The sequence below is a fragment of the Euprymna scolopes genome, chromosome 1 (assembly GCF_053919585.1).
Source record: "Euprymna scolopes isolate OS-2025 chromosome 1, ASM5391958v1, whole genome shotgun sequence".
NCBI lineage: Eukaryota > Metazoa > Mollusca > Cephalopoda > Sepiida > Sepiolidae > Euprymna > Euprymna scolopes.
This window is the reverse complement of record NC_136482.1, coordinates 198643240-198664016: the sequence shown is the minus strand read 5'-3', so window position 1 is coordinate 198664016 and position 20777 is coordinate 198643240. Positions and strand designations below refer to the sequence as shown.

The window sequence follows — 20777 nt, the reverse complement described above, 5'->3', positions numbered from 1 at the left end:
TCGTTTTATCAATATCACTAGCTGTAACCCCCCTCACACACACACCTCTCCAAATATGCCCACAAGTGGCAGTCAACCAATCAGCGGCCGCGCCTTTGTTCGGAGGGGGGGGCAGTAAGGGCTTGCTTGGTTGCTGAAAAGAAAGAAAAGAAAATAATAAAGCAACCCTTACATTTATCCAAGCAAAAAGAAAAGGAAAGAAAAGATTTTCCTCTCTCATCTTCTCTCCCCCACCTTCTCCGCCCCATCAGCGAGGAAATAAACGTTCTCATGCCAGGAATACGAGATGTCACACCTAATTAGCCTCAACAGACCTGCCACGTGGGCCTTCGGGTGGTCTCTTCTTCAGTCACTGAACAACATCTCTATCGGCGGTCTATCAACCCAAGTCCATCTGTTAATTTTCAGAATTATCTTTATGACTTATTCTTGCGTTGACACGTGCTAGAGGGAGGGGGAGATCATTTGGATTATCCACCAAGAAACGGACGTATTCTGTTTAAAACAACATCAAACCATCATCATTAGAGTCCAGCCGTGCAAATTCTCCTGAATTCGTGTCAATGAGACCACCCAGGCGACAAGCTGTTCTTTAATCAACTAGCAAGGTCTCTCGGTATCGCTTGGTCCCCATAGGGTCACATCTCGCCCCCTACCTGTTTTGTCTTTTACTTGTAAATGACACCCGAGCCCCAACCCGATGCTCGGACAGTCCATAACAGGAAATATTCAAGTTCTCAGATCAATTGTCTCTAGTGTGAGAAGGAGAGTGATAGAGAGAGGGAGAAAAAAATAAATAAAACAACCAAAAATCACACCTGCCAGCCAGCTCCCCCCTCATACTCTAAAAACAAAAAAAAAGAGTCGAATAAGAATTTAAGAAAAAAAAAAAAACTAAAAAAAAGGATAATTGTTCACTCGAAAGTCCAAGAGTCTTCACATAGATGTCAACCAAAAAGCAACAATTGTTCTCTTTTTTTTTTCCATTCCCTTCTCTGTGTTTGCATATGTGCATGTATGTGTATTTTAGATCAGGTGACGAGAGAAATGACAATTCGATTAGGGACTAAGCATGCAATGAAAATGTCTTTCAGTTCACTACAAAAATGAGGTCTCTCCCACCTCTTACATATACTCGTCATTCTCCTCGTCTTTCTGGTACGCCCCTTTTCTTCTTTTTCTCATTTCCTGACAATGTCCAACTTTAACAGCAAGTGCCAATGTTTCGGCTACCATCTCGGATATCTCTTTTGCAGGTGGCGTTCCCACTTGGACCTCAGTATCGGAGGCTGCAGCTTTTGTACTCTGTCTTGATCTAGATATGGTGCACTCATTGGCATCCCCTTCCACTCAGGTGCTCGTATTGTCCGTGTCTTAGTTTTACCCCACCTGTGTCATTATCACCATATGATGATGACCGCAATGGCATGCCTCCCCGACCAGGCCACTATGTTAACCACATCCTCACCCCCTCTTAGGTTCTGTTCACCTACAGGACTTAGTTCTCTGAGCCTCTTCCCTTCCGACAGCGTGACACCCCCCCCCCCAGTGCAACATAACACTACAGTACCTATCCAACAGAGTCCACAGGCAACCCTAAATCATGCAGTAGCTCAACCTGTATTTTCAACAATACGTCTCTCAACTCTCCCGGGGCCACTATGCTGGGGTGACAGGTTTCCTGATGACAACACATCTAACTGCGCACGTACATGTTCTGAGATTAATATCAGCGACTGTCTCATTGGCCACAGCCAACAATTTAAAATATGTCTACACCAGATAGTCCAGTTCTTACAGTCCTGTCATTATGACGTCAATTATATTGGTCACTTCTTCTCTAAATATCTGCATCTGGAAAAATAATCCTCTCAACTGGCCCTGACCGTGGTCACCTCCACCCTGGTGACATTTGGCACAGACTCACTATTTTCACCAACTGTGCCAGCACTTTCGGATCGCTCTCTATCGTTTCTAATTTCTCCTAATTGCTTTTATATCTCCCTCGGACATTGTCCCAAATAATACATTGAGAGCTTTTCCCTCTATGGGTAGCACAGACATTTCCTGCAACGAGAAGGATGAGAATTTGGCCTTAGTCGTAGCCACCTTCCCAACCTCTCTTCTTTTTGCTTTTTTATTTCTGCTGAGGAGATATCTCATCCTTAGTTATCTCCTCACCTGCTCGGTCCAACCACATGTCACCTGACTAACTTGGCTTCCTAATCGTGGGTGCAACTCTGCTCCATGGCAATACCACCACCGCCTACTCAGGCTGCCACATCCCTCCTCGGTGGATTGCCCTAATGAAATCCAATCCTATCCACACTGCAACAACCGAAGTCAGTGAAACGAAAACGGAGTTATGGTGGTTACCATAAATTTTAACAACATTTGAAAAACGGTCACCATTTCAGTCGGTCCCCTTTTTGGGGCACATCTGACATTAGCGAGAGAACAAGAGTGCTGAAAAAGAACGGTTGTGGAAAAGAAAACATCGGGTTATAATTAAGTGTGATGAGACTTTAGGATTGATGATGTTTTATAAAAGTTTCCAAGATATAGGGTACAAAGAGGATGGTACATTTCTTTGATAAAAATCTTTACCCAAGGAAACTGGTCTGTCACGTGTTCTTTTCCGCATGTCTAAGACAGATTTCTTCTTTGTATCTCCCTCCAACACAGCTTCTTTGCTTACGTGGAAACCTAAGAAATCTAACTCTGGTACTGAGCTGCCAAGGGGTCAAAGTTCAAAAGATTTGATCTTTGCAGTCTAGCAAACTACTCAGCCAATTTTGGTCTAAACATTCAAAATTTATACATAACAGGTATTCAGACATTTTAATCTGTTTTGGGGCGAAAATTTGGCTGCCAAAAGGTCAAAGTTGAAAGAGTTGACCTTTGCAGATTCTACCAACTTCCTTTGCCAATTTAGAGGTAACTTGAACATGAGTAAAACTTTGTATTTTGATTTGAGACCAAAATAATAAATGTTAAGGGGTTCAAATTGGGATCAAAGTTTTTAAAAAATTGACCTCTGCGGTCTCTACGAAATAACTCAGACAAATTTTGGTCTAAACATTTGAAATCTTATATAAAGTGTTTTCACACGTAAGGCAAGTTATGAACAGTACATAGGGCCCAAGCAAAGCCGGGCTGAACTGCTAGTATATATATAAAAGTGAAAATGTGTGTGTGTGTGTGTGTGTGTGTGTGTGTGTGTGCATTTCCCTACCAATACTGTCAATTTTCGGTCTAAAGACTCGAGATTAAATATAGGGAGCAATAAGAGTTGGGAAATTCTTTTTAATCCATTTTCGGTCAGAAATTTGGCTGTGAAGGGGGGCAAAGGTCAACGATTTGACTTTTGAAAACTCTACCAAACTCCTCCACCAATTTGGGGTCTAAACACGAAATTTTAGAGTTAGGTTACTTAGACATGAATTAAACTTTTGAATTTGATTTGAGCCCAAAACAATAAATGTTAAGGGGTAAAAAAAAATTGACCTCTGTGATCTCTACCAAATTACTCAGCCAATTTTTGGTCTAAACATTTGAAATTTTATATAAAGTGTACTCAGACATAGTGCAAGATTTTTAGTCGGTTTTTGGCTGCCTCGGGGATCGATCTGTGTATCTCAGGGGTCAATCCTTGGGCCTTTATTATTCCTGATATTCACAAATGACCTCCCTGATAAAATAGTCTCTGAGATGGGTATATTTGCTGACGACACTATGCTCTATAACAGACATGAAGAGAAAGCAAATGAACACATATCAAAGGCAAAAGCAGAAACCCTAGAGGAAAACCTTCAATCTGTAGTGGAATGGGGTCAAAAATGGATGGTAACGTTCAATGCTGCCAAGACTAAGCTCGTTCCTTCTCAACCATCAATAGCTATAGCTAATGATACATTACCTGAAAGTACTTTGTTCAAAATCCTCAGCTTAACGTTCACAGGGAACATGAGTTGAAACAGATACATCAAGAGCATTGCTAAGGCTGCTGCAAAGAAGGTGGTCTCTATCTACCAGACTAGAAAGTTACTTACGTCTGAGAATATTCTGTATCTCTACAAGACCACCATTCGCCCATGTATGGAGTATTGTTGCCACATTTGGGCTGGTGAATTTGCTACAAGTCTCTCCCTCGTAGACAAGGTTCAAAAGAGAGTTGCCACTTGATAGGTCCTACACTGTCATCTAAATTTCAACTTCTATCCCATCGACGAAATGTTGCATCTCTCTGCCTATTTTACAAGTATTTTAATTGTGAATGCTCTGACAAACTACAAGCCGTTGTACCTCCTTGACGTAAATAACCTTGACAAACCAGACAAGCGGCAAAGTCTCACCCTACACAGTAGAGATCCCTAGATTTAAGAAAGCTTTCTACTCTAAAAGAAGGTCTCGTTAAACGGACATGAATAGTCTCCAAAATGTTCAGATGAAATCACGCCCGTTTAAAGAGACCTTCTCTCAGTAAGCAAAGGGATTATCTTTTGGGTCTGGATGTGATTAGTCTCTAAGGCGTTTCCTCTCCATTGTATAATTATCATAATGATAGATTTATTTTAGTCGTTCCCACAATTTCTTTTTCTTTCCATAGTTTGATTTTGTTTTAGTCGTTCCGCTGTTTGAATTCATTTCCCTGTAAATAAAAAACCCTCGATTCAGCTTTGAAAAGTGAGGGAGAAATCCGGTTGGTTGACTCTACTACCTTATTTATTTATTTTTTTCAACCTCCATTGAATGTTTTCCCTCTGCCCTTTTCCTTTTTTAACAGCTATAATAAAAAAATATAATTGTACCCCTAAAAAATAATAATGTGTGTGTGTGTGTGTGTGTATGTGTATTAAAATATTGTAATGCCCCGGTTGGCAGGTGTCAGGTCACAAGAAAAGATAACAGATTACAGATCGATAATTAACAACAGCCTGCATTCCAAGTTTTTTATTTTCCTTTATATATTGTTTAAAGGGTGTACCCTTTCATTTTCTCCTTTCCTTTTGGAATCATTTTTTCTATGCCATCATTCATTGGCCATCATTCATTGGCCATCATTCATTGGCCATCATTCATTGGCCCTCGTGCTGGTTTCTCAATGGTATTACATATGCCGATATTTATTTTTCTGTCAGTACAGGCTTCAACATGAGATACTTTTGTAGTGGTGTAGAGGGTAGCTCTATATTGCCTTAGGAAGTGACGTAACTGGGTTTTCCAGTTGTAACCTTCCACCGTGCTCGCAAGTATAAATCTTTTGCAAGTACACATAAAGCACTCCACCTCTCCATATATCAAATGTGATTTTTCTGTGTCTAAAACTTGACTAATTGGCAAAATCTCAGAAATCTTTTCCTTGAAATGGAGGAAGACATTATCAGACTTTAAAATGATTGCATACCCTTGCCCGAAAAAAATCAGGTTCAGGTGAAGGATAACTGAACTTGCAGACAGTGAAGGGAGTATTTCGACTTCAGGGAATCGACTAAAGCCATCAATTGTGGTTTGCAGATAGTCTTCAGATGGAAAAAGACCTGCAAAATCAACTGAAATTTCACTCTACAGAGCAGTTGGGAGGGGGAGTGGAGTGTATGAATACAGAGTTTGTGTGTGTGTGGGGGGGGGGGTCGGGACTTGGCTGGGGATGCAGCCATGTTTCTTTCACTTGTTTATCTATTCCTAAGACCACACCTTCTCTCTTTGTTTTGTTTTGCCTTCGTGCGTATGATAGGTTATGTCGACTGACGTTTTCCTTAATTTCCTGTTCCAGAAGGATGAGACCATCATGCACTAATAGTTCATCCTTGAATGGAGAAAAACTTTCATCGTCCATCTACAACTGCAACCTGCACTTTCTATAACAGGGAGTTTAATTTCTTCAGGGGTGATGGATTTGACTGTGGTGTTTTAAAGTATATACCTTATGCTGCATTGTCTTTAAATGACTGAGATAGTCTGTAGGGTTCAGACCATCTTTCCATCTTGGTACATCAAACTGTATTGATAAGGTATGAGATATTCATTGTTGGTTTGAGACTCTTCACAATCCCAAGAAGTGGTTGGTGGTCAGGGGTAATAGAAAACTTTGCTCCATCAAAATAGAGATGAAAACGTTCGGTTGCATATACAACAGCTATCATCTTTCTTTCAGTCTGAGAGTATCACTGTTCTACATCTGTGAGGGTACTACTGGCATAGCATATTACTTTACCATTTTGTGTCGGAACTGCACTTAATCCAACTAGGCTTGCTTCTATGAAGATGTTGGCATCTTTATTTGGGCCAAAGTAGACCATAACTTAAGCTCCTGTTCAAGCTTGTTTAACACTGATTCTTCTGTTTCTGACCATCTCCATTCTGTATTCTACTTTGTTAGTTGTTGAAGTGGTTCGCTAATAGTAGCATAGTGTGGAATAAATCTTGCCACATATTGAGCCATGCCTAAGAATAATTGAACTTCACTAACGTTATTGAAGGACTTGCATTTTGTTATAGCCGATACCTTCTCTGCATCAGGTGAAAATATGTCCAAAGAAGATTAGTTCTCACACAGAGAAAAGGCATTTTTCTCTGTTCAGTTTGGCTCCTACATTCTATAGACATTTCAGTGTAGCTGTCAGGCTGTAATCATACAATGTTCCTGATGGTTAATTATTAAAGTTAAGAATCAAATAAAACATACAGGATTCACACTGTAGAAATCAAACCGATGTCAACAAAAAGAAAATTAATATGTAAAATGTTTTTTGTTTAACTCACAGGCATGAAGAAACGTTTGCCTTTATTTACATTATGAGATACAAAATACTGTTAGAAACTTGCTCAATATATGTTACCGTGACAAAGGCTGACACATAAATTCAGTGGGGTTTTAACAGTATTTTGCATATTTTTTTTATTTTTAACTCATTTTCCCAAACTTACCATATTCAGCAGAGAGTTTGGCGCCATTTAAAGTTTCCAATACACCGGTAAACACTGTATGTTTTTCGAGCTGAATAAACATGTTACATTAAATAAAAGCACAAAAACAATTATCCAGTTAGGTAGAAAAGTAACTTATCTTGCCTTTGATAACATTTATTTGTTATATATTTGTTATTTGACAACTTTTTCGAATCTATGTGTATAGTAATACAAACTCTATTTCTCTATGCAATAATAAATTTGGTTGGAAGTCCAAAATTCAACCTAATAAAAAAATAAAAAATGTAGAAAAAAATTTATAATGAGCAAATTCGTCCTGGAATGAAAATGTCATATTTTAAAAATCACGTATTCAAATAGTTTTTTTTATTTAACCAAGAAAATTTTATGATGAAGCGAGAATGGTTTGTCTTGATCTTCCATATTTAATAAATAAAAGGAGACAACTCAATTCAAATTATCGAAATCGTATTTAAAAAAATCTCTGGTGCTTCTACACTATCAGAATAAAATTTTGTGGTCGATAAGTTTTCGAAAAAAATTTTGTGGTCAATAAGTTTTCGAAAAAAAAACAATGGTTTCTACTAATTTTTTGTCAATTCTAATAAATTGCAATGTTAGTTTCTAAATTATCCGGTCGAAATTTTATTATTTTTTTTTTTTATTACATTTTCACCCCAAACAAGGCACATTACCACTTTGATGCAGGGGGCTACTATCAGGGACATAATCTACAGGGATACTATGTGGGGAGTTGGGCAGCAAGATGTCGGTTCACGTTACACTTGAACTTCTGCATGTCAGTACAGTTGAAGAAGCAGGAACCCGGAAGGGAATTCCAAAGAAACTACTGGAGTAGAAAGGCTCTCTAACATCTAGGGATCTCTACTGTGAAGGGGTGGGATTTAGCTGCTTGTCGGGTTTGTCGGGGGTATTTACGTCGAAGGAAGTACAAGTGCTTGCAGTTCGTCGGAGCATTCACCGTTAAAGTACTTGTAGAATAGGCAGAGGGATGCTACATTTCATCGATGGGACAGAGGCTGAAGCTTAGATGACAGTTCAGGACCTATCAGGTTGGTGAATCTCTTTTGAAAACAACTTTAATCGTGTTAGCAGGTGAAAAACTGCGGTCATCTTGTTTAAATAAAAACAGAAAATTACCTCCCCTTTTGAATTCTCCTGTGTCTTACATAAGCAAATGCGATCGTTTTCATGAAATTCTATTTTTATTTTCTTTAACAAATAATTTTCTACTTTATTGATTTGCGTAATTTTTCGATAAAATCATCTTAAAAATACGTAGATACCTTGCTTTCATGTAAAATTCAGTTTTATGATTTCTGAAATTTCGTTCTGATAGTGTAGAAGCGCCAACTTTTCTATATAAAAAAACTTCTTGATCAATTTATATGATTTTTGGTATATGACATTTTCGTTGCGTGACAAGTACGTACATCATAACGATTTTTCGGTGCTTGTTAAGATATAGTCGACAGATTGATAAAAAAAAAAAAAAAAAGTGGTTTTAAGCAAAAGCAACAATACTTACTAAATTGCCATGGCGAAAATAGTAATATATCCACAAATTACGAAAATTCATCGAGTAGAAATTTATTTATCATTAAAAGTAATTTTTACAGAAAACTAGAGGAAATTGCATTTTCCCCAGATTTGAACATCTTGAAGATTGCGGATACTTATCTCCATTTTCACGACTTTGATGGCTGACTTTTTGTTTTAGCTTTGTAGCTATAGACTTTTTTTTTTTACTAAAACACAATAGCAGTTGTTCTATTCAATGAATTTTCGTAATTTTTAGATATATTACTATTTTCGACACGATAATTAAGTAAGTACTTTAAATTTTGCTTAAAAAACCACATATTTAAAAAATCGATCTGTCAACTCTAACAAGCATATTACTTAGCCTTCGGAACAAGATCAAAGTGTAGTATCTGTTCTTCAAATGCTGCAGTGCTGCACTTCAATTTCTTGTTCTCTCTCAGTGGAGGAGAAATCCTTCACGACTGAGACAATTTTTATTTTTGTTCCTTTTCTCCACATTGAAAAACGACCCTGGTGTCTAACTCTGTCCCGCGGGGAGGCATTGTAAATAGGAATTCTAACAAGCACCGATTTTTTTTTTTTTTTGATTTTTTAGGTTGAATTCTAAATGAGAACCACAATTAGAACTGGATTTGTTATTCAAGGGAAATAATCTAAATTTATTATCTCCCTTATGACTATCTATTTTTGATTTTTTTTTCAAATTGTTTTTTAAAATTATTTAATTAAAACATATGCGACGTACAAAAACAGGCTTTTTATTTATTTTCTTATTATTTATATGTGCGAATATTTATTTTTATTTTATTCTTCTAAAATGGTGTGAGATTTTTTTTTTCGTATCATTTCGGTCGTTGTCGGCTGATGACGTCATCACGCAGCTTGGGTTCTCGTGGAAAAAAGCGGTGCGCGACTACAAGAAAAACAAGTCTCGATATTTACCGTCGGATTTCTTAAACAATAACAACAGCACCAAAAACAGGAAAAAGTGAGGACTTGAAAATCGATTTTTTTTTTTTCAGAAGAAGAGAAGGAAGATTAGATTTGGATCAAAAACAAAAAAAATGGTTTACGAAGCCGAAATTTGTGTTTCGAGCGATTTGCAAAGGTCACTAGTGGATTCCTTAAATTGTGGTCGCCTTGATGGTTCGACCAAGACGGAACTGCGGAAATTACTTCATTTTGGCGATCATGTCGATTCTTCAAGCAACTCGACCAAAATTATTGTACCCATGCGATTAGTGAAAGCCGTCCACGAAGCTTTAAAGCAAGGTAAATATTAAACAATACAAACCAAGTATAATAATTATAATAATAATAATAATAATAATAATATCACTTACGTATGATAAATACATAAACGCATCTCATCACCAAAAAGAAACAAAAAAACAAAACAAACTTAATTCTATCAATATTTATTTGTTATTGATTCGATGATGAAAAAAAGTGTGCACGGTGACAAACACAACATCATCAGAGTTTAGTATATAAATATTTATTAATATATACAACAAATACTCATTCAAGCTCACGTGCTGTAAAGTATTCTTAAGAAAATGTTTAAAAGCTAAAATACTTTTTTTTTTTTTACGTTTGTAGAAAAAAAAGACAATAAATAAAAAAAAAATATTGTTTATTGCCTAAAATTAACAGTTTATTGCAAAAGATTGTCACATTTTTTTTAAATCTCAGATTATTTTATTTTTAAAATTATTATTTAAGCTTCTGCTGCCAAAGTTAATTCCTGCTCTGCTTTTATTGAGCACTCTTAATAACTTCGTTAAATTCATTCATTTGAAACCATAACAAGATTTAGTTTCCCCTCCATCAAGGCCAGAGATTTTGGGATATATATATATATATATATATATATATATATATATATATATATATGCAAATCTCTAATTATTTAAAAAATATAAATAAAAAAAAATAAACAGAAAAACATTTATATTTGTATTATTTGTGTCGGTATTAAATTTTGGGAGGTGTGTCTACTGTCTCACCCCCGCCTCTTTTCTTTTTTTAGATAACATTTCCTTAAAATACATTTTTTGTATCTCTCACCCCTCTTTCAGGTTATTCGAAAAGTATTTATTCCTATAGTTTCTCTTTAAAAAAAAAAGAAGAAGAAAAAAGACATTTTTGCGCTCAAATAACTGAATTTTTGGTATTGTTTTTCGGCACAAATTCAATATCGAAGAAGCAAGAAGTTTATCTAAATTTATATTAAAACGAAAACTGCAAAAAAAAAATCACGTGCTATTTTTTTTTTTTTTTTTTATAATAGAACAGAAATTGATTTCTATAATTTAATTCACAAAAAAAAAAAAAAAAACTAACACAAAATGAAACACGTTTATTATTCTTTTCATTGATAAAACATTAATTCATTTTCTGGTAACGAAATAAAAAAAAAAAAACAAAAAAAACAACCATGCCTCAATTAGGTGATGCCGAATTTAGCGTGACTACATTTTTTGCTTCGTGCCACCCTAATGACAAATGCGGTGCCAACGGTCTACCATTGACCCCAAATTCTATTAAAATCTTGGGAAAGTTCCAACTATTATCCACCCTGGAACATCCTAACCTTTGTAAATATATCCACATTGTTCGCGGCAAACATGAACGGCTCATAGTCGTTGCAGAACATTACAAAAGAAACCTGGCACAGTCGATAAAAGACAGAGTGTTTTCTACCGAAAGTGAACTACTTAACTTGGCTTATGGCCTCCTCGAAGGTTTGAACTATTTGAGCGGCAAGAACATAACGGTCCGCAACCTTTGTCCGGAGAATATTCTTTTCGATACGGAAAACAACGTAAAAATCTCCAAGTATGGCATGAACTACATGACCGAATGTGGTCAAGATGTCGCATATCCTCTCGGATTGGCCCGTTTTATGGCACCAGAAGTTATTTGTTCTGGTCCAGTTGTAGTAGATGAATATAGCAATGCGGTCATTCAACCGCATTTGGGCCCAAAAGTGGACATTTGGTCGCTTGGCTTGATTCTGCTGGAAGCATATACGGGTTGCCAACTCTGGTCAACGTTATCGCTTCAACAAAAAATACGTAAGGTGCTAAACTTTGTCACATCCAAATATGAACCATTCGATATTATTTGTAAAGAAAACAATCTCGAAGATTCGTTGAAAGATTTATCCGAAGATGCCATCGATATGTTAAAGCAATGTTTAACCGTAGACCCTCAGAATCGTACATCGGCTTCAAGTTTGCTTGGTCACAAAGTTTTTGCTGGAAAATGTCCCAGAGAAGCACCGTACATGAACGGCGTTCAGTTATTCTTTGCAAAAACCAACTTAAAAGATCTAGAATTACCAACAGCCAGTGAATTGGCGTTGATAAAAGGCAATGATCACTTATTTCACAGGTCGATGGAAGAAGTGTATTACCTGTGGAGGTTAGCTGGAGGAGACCTTGAGTCTGTTCTTAAGCGAGCTGGTATGATTAAATCACGGCCACCTATAACCCTGCTGCCATGCTTTGTATTGGCCAGTGGAGAATGGTTCGGCCAAAAGAGGGATCAGTCAGAACTCTTGGACAGCACAGTGATTGTGTTGTCTCAAGAACAGCTTAGAAACAGATTGAAACACATCGGAGAGGCTGCTTATTATCCTTTACTTGAAGACGAGAAGGAGACCTTACGCGGACTGCCTACATCCCCCAGCAGCGGTGATCTTTCCCAGACAGCAACGCTTCCACTTGTTATCCGTGAAAAAGATGTTGAGTATCAGTTCCATCGGATAATTCTCTATGAACGACTCCTTCGGGGATATCCTTTCAAGAAGGCTCATATATGGAGAGAGGCCAGGATAGACACCCCGCCTTTATACAGAGCTCAGGTATGGGCAGCTCTACTCGAAGTCGAAGGAGACGTAACCGCACGTTATGATTCCATAGACAAAGTAACAGGATGTCCAACTGATCGCCAAATCGAAGTCGATATACCTCGCTGTCACCAGTATCATGAGCTTCTTTCATCTCCCGAAGCTCACCACAAATTTAAGAGAATACTTAAAGCTTGGGTCATCAGCCATCCGGAATATGTTTATTGGCAAGGACTTGACTCGCTGTGTGCCCCTTTTCTTGCCCTTAACTTCAACAATGAAGCACTCGCATTTGCCTGCCTTGATGCTTTCATACCAAAATATCTGAACAAATTTTTCCTGAAGGACAACTCACCTGTGATACAAGAATACCTGGCCGTGTTCTCGCACCTTATTGCGTATCATGATCCTGTCTTGAGCAACCATCTTGATACGATTGGCTTTATTCCAGATTTGTATGCTATTCCGTGGTTCCTCACTATGTACGCCCACGTGTTCCCCCTTCACAAAATTGTCCACCTGTGGGATACGCTCTTACTTGGTAACTCTTCATTCCCGCTTTGCATTGGCGTTGCCATACTTCATCAACTCAGAGATCAACTTTTAGCCTTTGGCTTCAACGACTGCATCTTGCTCTTCTCAGACATGCCAGAGATTGACATTGAAAGGTGCGTGCATGACTCCATCAAAATCTTCTGCAGCACACCAAAAAGCACCACCTTTCGCCAACATGCACGTCCTTCGAAAAGAAACTCTCGTCGCGATATCCGGCCCAATGTGTCCTACTATTCCAGGGACTACAATGACCAACCGGCCAATGACCTTTCCAAAGACTCTATCACAATTGAGGAACTAAAAGTTGAAAAGTGTCCTCGAATATCAGCGGAAGATTTAATTGAATTAGGAGAACTAACAGGACCTTCTATTACCCGGAGTCCGACCAAAAAATCCCAGAACAGTAAACCAAAACTTCTTGTGTTAGACATTCGGACTGTTGAAGAATTTAAGCGTGGTACAGTGGCTGGGAGTATTAACATTCCATTTCAGTCGGCGTTTAATGCTGATGGGACTCTTGCATCTGCACAGGTTGCCCAGACGCTGACCAATCACCGTCTCCAAGTTAAAGTGATCGTTGGCTCGACGGTCAAAATGATGTCGGACTTTGCTAACAATCTTGTCGCTCTTGGCTGCTTCCATGTTTGCCTATTGCATCGTGGCATTGACGTTCTCAGATCCACAGGTCTCTTAACGGTACCTCCTGCTGATATATAAATTTGGTCTTTTTTTATTTTTTTTTAACTTGGGCTTTACTGTTATTTTGGACATTTTTTTCTTTCATTTTTTAACTTTGTGTTAATCACCTGGGTGTTCCAAGCATAGTTAGTCCCATGGGGTGCTTATACACCCCAATACAAAAATTTTTATAACATTATTATTTTGTAAAAAATATTTATCCTTTTATGGTTCAGGATATATCTACATTCCTGTTGAACAGTTTGAATCACTTGTATCTTGTTGATATTAATATAAAATAATACAATGAAATAAATTATAAAACTAAGGAAACATCAAAATATTACATTAGCTAAGTTCATAGTTACAAGACTGAAAGAGTAATAAATTATAAATAAAATAATCCCATCAAAACTTATGAATAAAATACCAAAACATATTAATTCCATATTAAATATTACAAAGTAACCTAATGATACATAATGTGCTTATATCTACAAATTTTCATTCCCACTGAAAAATACAAAAACATATAAATCATAGAATCATACGTATGTTAGTCAAGTGGGGTGACTGGACACCCCAGAAGGACAAAGCGAGGTCTACCTCCAAGAAAAACTAAGATAAAACTGCATCATACCACGTGTGCTATACCCTCATTGAGTCAGGAGAGTACTGGGAGGGAGGAAAAGAAATAAGCTGCCAATTAGGAATTATGAGCGCTTAAGCAAAATTGGGGTGACAAAACACCCCATGGGATTAACGCAGGATTAAGAACTTCTTTCAGAACAAGGGGAGAGAACTCGATTTTTTCAGAACAAGGGGAGAGAACTCGATTTTTTCAGAACAAGGGGAGAGAACTCGATGATTCTGCATTTGTTAATCTGTGATTTCCACAAAAAATTACTCGGGTGTGCCTGGTGGATGACGGGAATAATCAGAAACGACCAGGCAAGCCTTATTACTAAAATCACAAATTGTTACAACTCTTCCCCTCCCCATGTTAAGAACGGCGACGACCACTGAAATTCATAAGGTGATACATTGGAAAATAATGTCTTAATATCCAGAAAACTGCTTGTCGACTGTTTTTGGTTCTTCCCGTCATTGGTTGAGCACACCCGAGTAACTTTATGGAAAATTGTGGGTTCATAAATGAAAAAGTACCTTAAATTCAAGAAGATCCAAAAATGTCAAAATTTTGTGTGACTTTTTGTTGAAAACAAAAAAAACATCAAAGTAATAGAATAAAACAAAAAAAAAAATTGATGTTTGTCAATTTTTGAGATAACAATTTGGTATTCATATTATTTTGAATCTTCGGACTACTGTTCTCATCTTGAATGTCATTTTCACAACGTTTCGATGCAACCTCTGATCTTCTTCAGGTGTATCTTGTCAAACTTGGGAATTTGGACGAAATTTCGAATGGAATCCTTTTACTTTACGGGAGTAGCAAAAACCCGTGGCGCAGTGGTTAGAGTATTTGGAAAAATCAATTGTAAAGTGATATTGCGTTGAAGGTTCAATTCTTGGTGTCGGCGACCAAAAAATATATCTGCGAATTACTTTGGACCTCTATCCAGTCATAACTGACGGAACAAAAGCATGTTACTCCTGTAAAGTAAATAAAGGGTTCCGTTCGAAATTCCATCCAAATTCCTGAGTTTGACAGAAAAATTCCCAAGTTTGACAAGATACGCCTGAAGAAGGTCGGAGGTTACATCGACCGAAACGTGAAAATCACACTTAAGATGAGAACAGTAGTCCGATGAATCCAAATAATACAAAACATTAATTTTCTGAACATTTATTGAATTGAAATAAAATTTAAAAATTCTGAATTAACATTTTAAAGCTTGAACAGTCAAAAATCTGAAATGAATGAAAGCTGTCGTTATATGAAAATGTATGACTTTATAAATTTTTAACCCTTATCCTCGAGTGGCCTATGGGTCTTGATAAGTTCTGACTCCCAAGTAAGAAAAAAAATATTCCAATAAGTATGCTTCCACCATTTGCATGTTGATCCCATGGCTTTTTGCGACAAATCACTCATATTCAATGTATTCACATCCAGTTTCAAAAAAAAATCTTTGGAAAAAGTTGCATTGCCTCCCCCTGAAAGGAGTTCTTAAAAAATGAAAACAAAAAAATTGTCTAAAATAACAATTATGCACAAGGGATTTTTTCGGGTGTGTATGCAGTTTAGCAAAAATATTAAAAAAAAAAAAAATGAAGAAAAGTCTCTATGATGTATGTGTTTGAATGAAGATCTCATAAAAAAAAAATTGTTTAATTTGATCAGTTTTTTTTTTTTTTTTTTAGAGAGGAAAATCAAATTTTAGTCAGATAGTCAGAATAAAGATCTCATAAAAAAAAAATTGACATTTTGACAATTTTGAAAGTAATTTTTCTTTTTTGAGATTTATTTTATTAAAAAGAAAAATCGCTTAATTTCAAAATTGTCAATGTCTACGTCATGAGGAGTCTGACTAAAACTTGATTTCTCTGTAAAAATAAAAAAATTGATCAAATTAAGCGATTTAAAAAAAAAAAAATTTTTGATGAGAACTTCATTCCATAACGGGCACGTATATCATAGAGATTTTTTTTACTCTATCTCCGTTTTTTTAATATCGTTTGCTAAACAACATACGCATCCTTTTGTATTTTTCTCACACTCTTATGGAATCTTCCTACAGTAGTACAATTGTTAGCAGGTTCATCTTGCATGTGATTTGTTAATGCTGCAAGTTCAATCTTCACCAGGTGCCTCTTATATTATTAGTCTTGTACCAGACTAAGTTTGATAGACAGTAATGATGGGACGATTACAATATTTTCCCTGATTCTGATACAATTACCGATTCTGTTTTAAATTCCGATTCAGATTCTTTAAAAATCTCTAAATATTTAGCTATAGAGTTTTTTTGTTTTTTAGCTTACCAGAAAACCTGTGCAATATGTGCGTATATTTTCACACAAAAAATACACTTGTGCATTATGCTGATTTTAGTTTTAACAAATAGATTGAAGATGACAAATATTTATCAATTCAATCAATGGAAAATTAAGCATATAACAAAAACAATGAAAAGAAACAGTGCTTGTTAAAATAGTCAACAGTGATTTAAAAAAAAAAAATGTCGCTTTACAAAAAAACGATATTACTTAATTATCATGTTGAAAATAGTAATATATCCAAAAATTACCAAGTATCGAGTAGAAAGTTATTTATAGTTAAAAGGAAAATTGGTTAAAATCTCATTTTTCTTAGCCATTATAAAGTAGACAGTGAAAAGTCTACATGCAGGGGACATAACTCTGAAATGAATATTTTAGATTTCTTATTAATATTTGTTGTCTATCCCAATAGACTTTTTCTTTTTTTAACTAAAAACACAATAGCAGTTGTTTTACTCAATGAATTTTCATAATTTTGGATATATTACTATTTTCGACATGACAAGTAAGTACATAATATTATTTTTGCTTAAAACGATATATTTTTAAAAAATCAATTTGTCAACTATATCCTAACAAGCACCGAATCGTTTGTCGACACTGAAATTAGGCACTTTTTTCTGATTTTGATACTCCAAAAAGTTCTAATTTTCTGATTTCGATTAATCATCCCAACACTAATACATAAGTATGACTACCTCTTCCGACAGAACAAAATTATGTTTCATTCTTTTAGTTATAAAATTTTTTATTATACAGAGTGTGGTAATAAAACTTTGTACGTTTGTTCGTTAATAAAGAAGTCTAAATAATCTATTTAATTATTTTGATTTCATTAAATTCAAGGTATATAATTTGTTTTATTTTGGAAAATGATGTATTTAAAATTACAACATTATAGCAGTTCACTTTAGAGACCAGACAAAGTGTGGATCTTTTTTTTTTTTTAACAAAGATTGAGTGAAAAAGCTATAGCGCTTCTCCGTTGACTCAGACATTTCTACCTTAATCTTCATCAAAAACTGAAAACTGCTAAAGCAATAACATACACACACACACACACATATATATAGTGTAATATAATAATGGTCCAAATATCAACTTTTCTCATTTGGTAATTTTAAAAATTTATATATATAACAAAATTTTTTTTTTCTAAAAAAATCTTTATTTATGAGAACAATTTTTAATCCATTACGATTGGTATATACAATGTTTCAAGCAAAAGATTAACCTAATATATATATATATATATATATATATATATATATATATATATATAATGAAGCATAAATGAAAACCGTGAATTAAAATTTACATGTGAACTTTATTTTCGACAGAATACCTCAAAGATAATTAATAAATCCTTATTCTGCAGAATTTCAAAGAATGCAAAATTCTTCTCTTCAGAGGAAAGAAATGTGTTAGCAAATTTATAGTAAAGCTAAAAATTTGCTGGTTTTAGCATTGTATGAAACTGCATTGTATGAAACTGCATTGTATGAAACTGCATTGTATGAAGGTCATAAAATGCAGAAAAATATTTGTAAAATGAATAAAAATAAAAAAACAAGCCGAAATTGGTAATTCCAGAGTGAAATGAAGTCTTTTGGTAAGATCAAGAAATGAAGAAATGTTTTTAGAAAGAAAAAATATATATTCGGAATTTCAATTGATTTCAATGCACAGTGATGAAGTTTAGTTATATTCCAATCCGATGTAGTTAAAATAAATAATCCAAAACAGTTAAAATAAATAATCCAAAACAGTTAAAATAAATAATCCAAAACAGTTAAAATAAATAATCCAAAACAGTTAAAATAAATAATCCAAAACAGGTAAAATAAATAATCCAAAACAGGTAAAATAAATAATCCAAAACAGTTAAAATAAATAATCCAAAACAGTTAAAATAAATGATCCAAAACAGTTAAAATAAATAATCCAAAACAGGTAAAATAAATAATCCAAAACAGTTAAAATAAATAATCCAAAACAGTTAAAATAAATAATCCAAAACAGTTAAAATAAATAATCCAAAACAGTTAAAATAAATAATCCAAAACAGTTAAAATAAATAATCCAAAACAGTTAAAATAAATAATCCAAAACAGTTAAAATAAATAATCCAAAACAGTTAAAATAAATAATCCAAAACAGTTAAAATAAATAATCCAAAACAGTTAAAATAAATAATCCAAAACAGTTAAAATAAAGCCTATCCGTCGTCGAAATAATGCAGGTTATCAAATAAGAGTTAAAAACAGGAGAAAGCCAACATTAACCCTTCGATCATCACTGGAAAACTTTTCTTGAAAATGATTTTCTTAAATAGTAACTATTATTTCTGGTAGTTAGAACCAATTTTTGATATTTTCCAATCCTTGTTAAAATCCTTTCCAGTGATAATTCTATAATTTTTTTTTTTTTTTGTCATAATTAATCATTTATTGTGATTTAACATTTGTAAACTTCAGATTTCATGTAGGCCATGAAAAAATAATCACTTGAAAAAATCGGGGGAGCATCTAGATTATTCAATTTCATGGCATAAAGAAAGCAAATCTGTCAGTAAACATCACTCAATTCATTGTATGCGTGATGACTTCATTTTGATGAAACCATAAAAAATATTAAAATTAAAAGAAAAAGAGGATTTATTGCTGTACTTTTTATAAATTGTATGCAATGAATATTTTTTTTTTTTTTTTGCTTAGATTTAGGGAGATGAGACTGATTTTTTTTTTTTGTGTTCATATATAATAGGCAATAAAAATACAGATGTAACTATAATATATTTTGGTTAATTTATTGATATTATATCACCGCATTTCAGGTGAAAACATTGCCACCTACTTAGGTGTTGTGGCAGAATTAGTATAAATTACAAAAATGATCTAGTAGAAAAATAATTACACGTAAAAATAGAATTTACAAATTATTGAGTAAGAGCTGTGCGACATTTCAATATGACAAACTGACTTATCTCCCTTGACTTAAAATAAGGGTCTGCCATTTTTAAATCGAACATAATTATGGATGACGTTTTCTTATATGTCTATAGCACATCTACTGGATCATTTTTTTGTAACTTTTTTATATTCCTAAGTTCACCATGGCACATAAGTATATAATAATTTTTTCACTGGAAATGTGTTGGTTTAAAAAATAACCAATGTAAAGGAGCATTTTGTTAAAGTTATTGGTTCCATCTTTGTCTCTAATCCATTTCTAAATTCTACAACAACTCTTTGACTATCTTTCCATGTCCCTCTGCTATGCATTGATCCATGAACCAAACTTCTTTATTCCAATTTCCTAGAAAATAGGCTAGTCAATGTATTTTTGAGAAAATCAGAGATCAGTTATTTCTTAAAAGCAAAAGTAAACGATCATTCTAATTTTTTTTTATCTAAAAAGTAAAAATAATAAAAATATTTGTAAAAATAAATTTAAGGAAAATAACTAGATTTTTGTTTTTATATTTCCTGGTACATTGTGAACAAGAAAATTATAGACATTTAAGTTTTTAATGAAAAGAAAAAAAAAAAATGAAAATATAAAATGATTGATTTGTTATTTAGTAAAGACCCCCCCCCCCAAAAAAAAAAAACTGCTTCAGGTTTATGATTCCAGAAACTTGATATCTTTAGGTATTTTGTCATGCAGCAGTGGCTCGCAAATTAATGTCGAACAATATTACTACTGTAGGGAGTGAACTCCTTACGAGGTGTCTCATTCTTGTGGTTTTGTACTTAGGAAACATCAACTCTGTTGCCGAAGCTTAAATGTATATACAGGGTGCGTCTGTTGTTTGAGAACATTTATTACATTTTTAAGAATAAAAATACAAAAAACAACACATTTGTAATTAAATAAAACTACATTCGTACATGAGCGACGCTCTTATTTAATGATTTCATTTAATGAAATCTCCCTCCGTTACAATGACAACTTCTATTCGAGACCTAAACCGTTGGCAGGTGCGTATAAGATGATCCTCATTGACGTTGTCCATTATTCTGACTACGGATGCTTTCAGAGAATCTTTGGTGTTGTGAGGATGTCTATTAACATCTCTCAACAATTCCCCACACATAATAATCCGATTAAGGTCTGGAGAACTTGGAGACCACAAGTTGGTCAAAGTTCTTTTCATATGAAAAAAACCAAACCATGTCTTGTTCAGAATGACGTTTCAGTTTGTTTAAAAATTGCTTGG

The 20777-nt window shown here is 34.6% G+C and overlaps 2 protein-coding genes across 2 annotated transcripts in view; both read left to right on the top strand.

Moving 5' to 3' along the window:
- The first annotated feature begins 9375 nt into the window (after nucleotides 1-9375).
- The window catches only part of LOC145279283 (vacuolar ATPase assembly protein VMA12-like), a 59934-nt gene continuing 48532 nt past the window's right edge, over nucleotides 9376-20777 (top strand). Inside the window, exon 1 of the mRNA XM_080130712.1 lies at nucleotides 9376-9771. Coding sequence (XP_079986838.1) covers nucleotides 9564-9771 — 208 coding nt within the window. The 5' untranslated portion in view covers nucleotides 9376-9563. The remainder of the gene's footprint in view (nucleotides 9772-20777) is intronic.
- On the top strand, nucleotides 10814-14847 carry LOC145279251 (TBC domain-containing protein kinase-like protein). The gene has a single exon (XM_080130709.1). The coding sequence runs from the start codon at nucleotides 10940-10942 to the stop codon at nucleotides 13625-13627; it is 2688 nt and encodes an 895-aa protein (XP_079986835.1). The 5' UTR covers nucleotides 10814-10939; the 3' UTR covers nucleotides 13628-14847.

Bases quoted from the DNA above. Each gene is read 5' to 3' on its own strand.
- LOC145279251 (XM_080130709.1), top strand. From the start codon at position 10,940: ATGCCTCAATTAGGTGATGCCGAATTTAGCGTGACTACATTTTTTGCT.